Source organism: Solanum tuberosum, unplaced genomic scaffold (genome assembly GCF_000226075.1).
Source record: "Solanum tuberosum cultivar DM 1-3 516 R44 unplaced genomic scaffold, SolTub_3.0 scf00172, whole genome shotgun sequence".
NCBI classification, from domain to species: Eukaryota; Viridiplantae; Streptophyta; class Magnoliopsida; order Solanales; family Solanaceae; genus Solanum; species Solanum tuberosum.
Window position 1 is genome coordinate 559144 of NW_006239095.1, and position 7187 is coordinate 566330.

The 7187-nt window shown below is 35.1% G+C and overlaps 1 protein-coding gene across 1 annotated transcript; it reads right to left on the reverse strand.

Annotated features, from left to right (window-relative positions):
• Window positions 1-288: 288 nt before the first annotated feature.
• Window positions 289-3696, reverse strand: LOC102578801 (uncharacterized). Its single transcript, XM_006354099.2, has 4 exons — window positions 3326-3696; window positions 2444-2512; window positions 729-901; window positions 289-612 (listed from the first exon to the last, which is right to left on the reverse strand). The coding sequence occupies exons 1-4, from the start codon at window positions 3636-3638 to the stop codon at window positions 418-420; spliced, it is 750 nt and encodes a 249-aa protein (XP_006354161.1). The 5' UTR covers window positions 3639-3696; the 3' UTR covers window positions 289-417.
• Between the last annotated feature and the right edge of the window lie 3491 nt (window positions 3697-7187).

The window sequence follows — 7187 nt, forward strand, 5'->3', positions numbered from 1 at the left end:
TATTCTCAACTAAAATACCATTTTTTTTTGTTTGTTATGGAATTCAAACTCGTGACATGTGTCTAAATCACATAGCATGCATCGTTCTCTTACCACTCAGACTGAAGCTCAGGTGGCCAAGCATATCTTTTGCACTTCCAACAACCACAATTTTTTCAATCTAGACCACTGATTACATAGGCTCAGCACCATCTAAGGTTTCATGTGGAAGAAAACATGTTCACACAAGTTCTTTGATCTTTTGTAACAATGAAGTTGAGAAATGGGAGAAAGGATACGCCTGGAAAATAAAGCATAAGTAAATATTTTCTTGATTTAGTTTGATTCTGAAGAGTAGGAACATTGCACAAATATCTCTTGCTTATGTACAAAGAGAAGAAATACATACAAAAAGGAGTTAAACATGACACTCTTTAATCAGACAGAAGGACCTGATCTAAGTACCCTCTCTAGTTTTTCAGCCTTTGCATAGTCAGTTTCTGTTAAAGGACCAGCCGGGAAAGGAGTGATCTCGACAATAAGGTGTGGCGTAGGGAGCTCATCAAACAATGCTCGCACGTTGTTGCAACAGACACTTTCTCCATGAGCACTTTCCCTCCTAATCTGACAACCCTGGAGAAAACAGTAAATACTTCTTAGGAGATGTTGAACAAAGATACATATTGTTCATATTCAGAAATACTCGTTATGGAAAGCGCCAAATGAGAAAATTTTAAAGCTCTCATTACCTTGTGAGAAGTGGCATCTCTGAAGTGGTCATCATCTGATAGCAAGGAAGCAATGGACTTGAGAAGGCGCTTTCCTTCAGGTTTGGATGGTACCCTGTAATTTCGACGTAAGGTCCCCTTAGTGGTAGGATGCCATTTACTCACTAATTTCCTTCTGTCAGTAGCTTCCTTCTCTGTAAATACAAGAACAAGGATATCATTAAATTCTCTATTAACTAAGCGGCTGTATTTGGAAGAAGTGTTCAGAAAGAATAATTGGACTGAAGATAACCAGCAACTACATTTACATGTAAATGAGGCGGTTTATCAAAAGCGAAAAGCACAAAAAACCCTCAGGTCCATTGGGGCTTTAAGCAGAAATAAAGCAATGGAATTTAATGAAGAAAGCAAATGGAGAAAAGTACAAATATGTATGAGTAGTCCAAGACTAATTGCTTTCATCCAAAGAGTGAAAAAGGAGAAGGAAATTAGTGTCCTATGGCAATGTAAGACTGCACAAAGGAGTAAATATTTCTGCAAAGTGAACTCACACATTTTCTCGGTGTTTCCCGAAAGGAGCCTATTTATTCTATCCAAAGCAAATCACAACGATGACTAAGTTATGACAAAATTTGATGTATTAGGCAAATGAGCTCTTATATGAGTACAAGCTTACTTAAAATTTAGTTTGAAACCTAAAGTTGACTATATTATTGCTAACAATTGTTATCAACATATAGCAAATGCAGGACAAGTGTAAAATCGAGGCAGCACCATTCATGTTACATGAAAAAATCCAAAGCAGATGAGAGTCTAAGACACAAGGGTAATGAAACAATTCTCCTTTTAAATCTTACCAATGCTTACAAACAACAGATTGGCACATATTTTGCATCCTTAACACCCTCGCAGAATCTCTACCTTTCAAGGTAGGGGTAAAGTTTGCATGCACACTACCCTCCTCATACCCCATTTGTGGGATTACACTGGGTATGTTGTTGTATCACCCTTGGAAAATACATACTAAAATATATGGAGAGGAAATTATGTTGCTTACGGGGAGGGAAGATAGAAAGGTAATCCATGACACCGGGAAATTGGGCCTCAGCTTCTCAAATTCAGGAGGGAGAAACAAGGGCTCACTGAAACCTCAACTAGTGTAACTCTGATCCAACCTACTCTACAGGAGTGAGAGGAGAGAGGAGCCAAGGAGGGAGATACATTCAATAGCAACCAAGCTCTTAGGCAGGGGCAGAGCTAGAGGGGCGCAAAACTATAATCCACATTGTATATAGAAGGTCAAAATTATTAGTTATGTGTATATATTAGATGTTGAATCTCCTTGGCTTCTTCACGGGTTTACTTCTTTATATTTTGAATTCCCTTAATGAAAATTCTAAATTTGCCGCTGCTCTTAAAATTTTAAAGTTGAGGCTTGAGACCTAAAAACCCCACAGTTGATAGATATATGGTTCATGTCCTACTAATACCTTTGTTTTCCTAGTCTGTAACTTTGGAACATTGATTAAACAGTTCGTCATGTAAGTAATACTCCAATAACTTGCTGCAAAAATCAAAAACAAGAAAAAAAGAACTACTCGAACTTTCTACAAAGCCATTATTATTTTCTAGTCAAAAGTTGTTCATCAGCATATCAATACATTATCTCATTCAATATAATCCTTCATTCCTAAAGCACAAACAAATGTAGATGTACCAAAGAACACTCCACAAACCTGGTTTGCTTTGCAACTCTTCAAACCATTTGGCAAAACCCAACTCAGCATTCCCATCAGTCTCCAAATCTACAACCAAAACACAACAAATCAAAGCTTCAAAACACTACAGTTCCCAAATAAACAAAACAACCCCGTTTCTCATTAACACATTCAAATCTAGCTAAACACTCAAATACCATACTTCCCTACATAAGAAAACAACCCCTTTTCCCATTCTTGATATATCTACAACCAACACACATAACAAATCAAGCTAAAAGACTCAAAAACCACAGTTCCTAAATAAACAAAACAGCATCATTCTCATTAACACATCACAAATCGAGCTAAAGACTCGAATACCATACTTCCCCACATATGAAAACAACCCTATTTCCCATTCTTGATAAATCTACAACCAACACACACAACAAATCAAGCTAAAAGACTCAAAAACCACAGTTTCCAAATAACAAAAACAACCTCATTCTCATTAAGACATTACAAATCAAGCTAAAGACTCAAATGCATACTTTCCCACTATAAAAAAACAGACCCCATCTCCTCATTCTTGATAAATCTACAACCAAAACACAAACAAATCAAGCTAAAAGACTCAAAAACCACAGCTCCCATACAAACAAAAACAATCCCTTATCATTAACACATAACAAATCAAGCTAAAGACTCAAACTTTCCACATATAAAAACAACCCCAATCTCATATACACATTACTATTCAAGCTAAAAGACTCAAACACCACATTTCCCAAATAACTAAATCAACCCCATTTCTCATTTACACATTATAAATCAAAACTAAAGACTCAAATACCATACTTCCCCACATAAAAAAACAACCCCATATCCCATTCTTGATGTAAAACAAAACAAGAATACCTGAAACAAGAGGATTAGAAGGAGATCCAGCTAAACCAGCTTTCAATAGAGCATAAAATACACAAACTCTCCCAACCCACAAGACAGGAGCTTCAAGCAAAGTAGCATGAATGGTTTTTGACCCAGTTTTGGCACTAGAAACACTCAATGAGCTCCTTTTGTTACCCAAATAGAACTTGTAATCAAGACTGGGTAAAAAAGATTTGGGTAGCAAAGGAGAGGTGAAAAAGGTCAGATTTTTAAAGAAAAAACTGTTTCTTGAAATGGGTTGAGATGAAAATGTGAAAGAATTGATTGTAGTTTGTAGAATCATTGCTTTGATTGGATTTGAAGAGTGAATTGAACTGAGAAAGTGAAGATTTTTAGTTCTTTGTGATTCTTTATAGAGATACTTCAGAAGTAGAAAATGAAGCTAAAACGACAACGTTTTGAGCTGAGTAGATAGATTTGATATTATTTTTTTAAGGTATGGATAAACATAAGGTCAATCATTTTTATGAATAAATACAAAAATGATTTAGAATGAAAAAAAAATATGTAAAAGAAAAGATAAGAAAACGATAGTTTTTCGTGTATGTTCATAAACTTTTATGAATATAGTATCCAGATTTTTTTTAGGATCATCTGTAATGACTTGGTGAACTATAACTATATCTTCTATATGATCCATGCCCTTTTTTTTCTAGCATTTAAGGTTCAAGAAACAGAAAAAAAAAAAAAAAAAAAAAGGGGGAGATTTTATCAGCTTTTCATGAGTGTTAGTATACAAATTATTTGGTGATATGATTTTTTGACACTTTTTTTTCAAAATCTTTACAAGACACTTTATAATGATCTAAGGGGGACAATACGTATAGTTTTACCATGATCCACGCCGCTTTATTAGCATGTAGGGGCCACTCAACAGGAATTAGGCGATTTTCTCTGTTAACGTCCATGACTATTTTGGTGATATGACTTTGGACGATTTTTTTAAAACCTTTACGGGACCCTCCATATTGACCTGAGGTAACAATACGTATAGCTTCACCATGATGCACACCATTTTTTTAACATTTAGGGGCCACTCAACAAGAATTAAACATTTTTTTTAAATTTTTCGTGTGTATTAGTCTATGATTTTTTTGGTGATATGATTTTCAAACATTTTTTTCCTAAAACCTTTATGGGTTCCTCTGTAATGACCTGGGGGGACAATTACATAAGCCTCATCATAGTCCACACTAATTTTCTAGTATTTAGGGGTCACTCAACATGAATTAGTAGGTTTTCTCAATTTTTTTGTGTTTGTTAGTCTATGAATATTTGGTGATATAATTTTCAGATACTTTTTTCCAAAATCTTTATAGAACCCTCTGTGATGACCTGGGGGAACAATACGTATAGCCTCACCATGATCAACGTCATTATTTTAGAATTTAGGGGGCACTCAATAGGAATTAGCCGATTTTCTCAGTTTTTCGTGTGTTAATCTACGAATTTTTTGGTGATATAATTTTCAGACACTTTTTTCCCAAAACCTTTACAGAACTTCCGCAGTGACTTGGGGAATAATACATATAGCCTGACCATGACCCACACCATTTTTTTTAGCATTTAGGGGCCACTCAATAGGAATTAGGAAATTTTCTCAATATTTCAGTTATGTTATAGTCTATTAATTTTTTGGTGACATGATTTTCGGACACTTTTTTTCCATAATCTTTACAGGACCCTCTGTGATTACCTTGGGAACAATATGTATAGCCTCACCATGATGAACATTATTTTTTTAAAATTTAGGGGCCAATGAGTTAGGAAATTTTCTCAATATTTCGTGTGTGTTATAGTCTATTAATTTTTTAGTGACATGATTTTCAGACACTTTTTTTCCAAAATCTTTACAGAATACTCTGTGATGACATGGGGGAACAATACGTATAGCCTCACCATGATGAACGTCATTGTTTTAGAATTTAGGGGCCACTTAACAAGAATTAGTCGATGTTCTCAGTTATTCGTGTGTGTTAGTCTACGAATTTTTTGGTGATACGATTTCCAGACACTTTTTTTATTCAAAACTTTTAGGGGACCCTCTGTAATGACCCAGGGAACAATACGTATAGAATCACCATGATCCACACCATTTTTAGCATTTAGGGCCACTCAACAAGAATTGAGCAATTTTCTTAGTTTTTCGTGTGTGTTAGTTAGTCTATGAATTTTTTGGTGATATGATTTTCGGGCACTGTTTTTTCAAAACCTTTACAGGATCCTCCATAATAACCTGGGGAACAATACATATAGCATCACTATGATTCATGCTATGTTTTTTGCATTCAGGGGCCACTCAACATGAATTAGAAAATTTTCACAGTTTTTCGTGTGTTATAATCTATTAATTTTTTGGTGATATGATTTTCAGACACTTTTTTTCCAAAACTTTTACATGACCATCTGTGATGACCCGGAGAACAATACATATAGCCTCACTATAATCCTCACTATTCTTTTTCGCATTTAGGGGCCACTCAACAAGGATTAGGCGATTTTCAATTTTTCATGTGTTAGTCTATGAATTTTTTTGTGATATGATTTTCTGGCACTCATTTATCAAAATCTTTACAGGATCCTCCGTATTACCTGGGGAACAATATGTATAACCTCACCATGATCCACGCTATTGTTTTTAGCATTTAGAGGTCGCTCAACAGAAATTAGGCTATTCTTTCAGTTTTGTGTGTGTTAATCTATAACCTCACCATGATCCACGTCAATTTTTTAGCAACTTTGTAAGTCCATCCAAAAAAGGCTACTAACCAATATTCATTGCTTCGCCGTGAAGCTCAAATTATTATATCAGACTTGCTATAAGTTCAAGATTCACTATCGTTTCTACTTGGAGCTGCTCAAATTATTATATCAGACTTACTATAAGTTCAAGATTCACTGTCGTTTTCCAATTGGAGCAGCTCAAATTATTATATCAGACTTGTTATAAGTTCAAGATTCTCTATCGTTTTCCACTTGGAGCAGTTTAAATTATTATATCAAACTTGCTATAAAAACACTCATATTATAAGTCTAACTTAACTTAATGGCATAAAAATTCACACACAACAGTACACAGCTTTTTAACTCTTTCTTAAAGACTTCTTTTGTTTCATGAGATGAAATGTTTCTGCTCTCATAAACACTTCATCAATCAATGAACTAAACAAAAGATGACCACCATAAATCAGATATCAAAAGTGTGCAAATGTACATATATACAAAGAGAAACATATACAACTACGTCTCGATCCCAAACAAGTTGAAATCGTTTTTATGAATTCTACTATCTCATTGTTGATCTCATAACTGACCCCACAAAGAACATGAAACTTCTTTCTTTGACAAAGGTAACAGTTTTGTGTATTAATCTTCAACACTAAAGGTTGGGATCCCAAATTTACATCATGGAGCTACATACAGTTGCGAGTACTCAAAACAAAACAAAACTAGAACCTACTTCAACTTACAAAGAACCTAGGATATCTATAACAACTATAGGATCATCTACATACTCCAAACTGCACCAATAGCAAAAAGTGATTATGCAATTCATTTTGATCCTGTGTAAGGGACTACTAATACTCTCAAAGCATCTCATATTTCTTTCCTTCCATATGGTCCACCAAATCACTGCTGGGACAATTCTCCATCTGCTTTGGTCTATACTGCCACTGCCTTCAGTGTTCCAGCTTTCTATAGCCTGACTTGCCCTTTGTGGCATGGTCCAGTTTGTGCCCCTGAAGCTGGTAAATAAGTGCCACAATTGTCTGACCACCTTGCAATGAAGAAACAGATGGTTGATTGTCTCTGCCTGTAGCTCACAAAAAAA

Excerpts from the sequence above, each read along its gene's own strand:
- LOC102578801 (XM_006354099.2), bottom strand. The coding sequence starts at position 3,638 with ATGATTCTACAAACTACAATCAATTCTTTCACATTTTCATCTCAACCC. Across the intron at positions 2,513-3,325 it reads TTCTAATCCTCTTGTTTCAG|ATTTGGAGACTGATGGGAAT; the intron begins GTATTCTTGTTT and ends TTTTGGTTGTAG. Across the intron at positions 613-728 it reads GAGATGCCACTTCTCACAAG|GGTTGTCAGATTAGGAGGGA; the intron begins GTAATGAGAGCT and ends TGTTTTCTCCAG.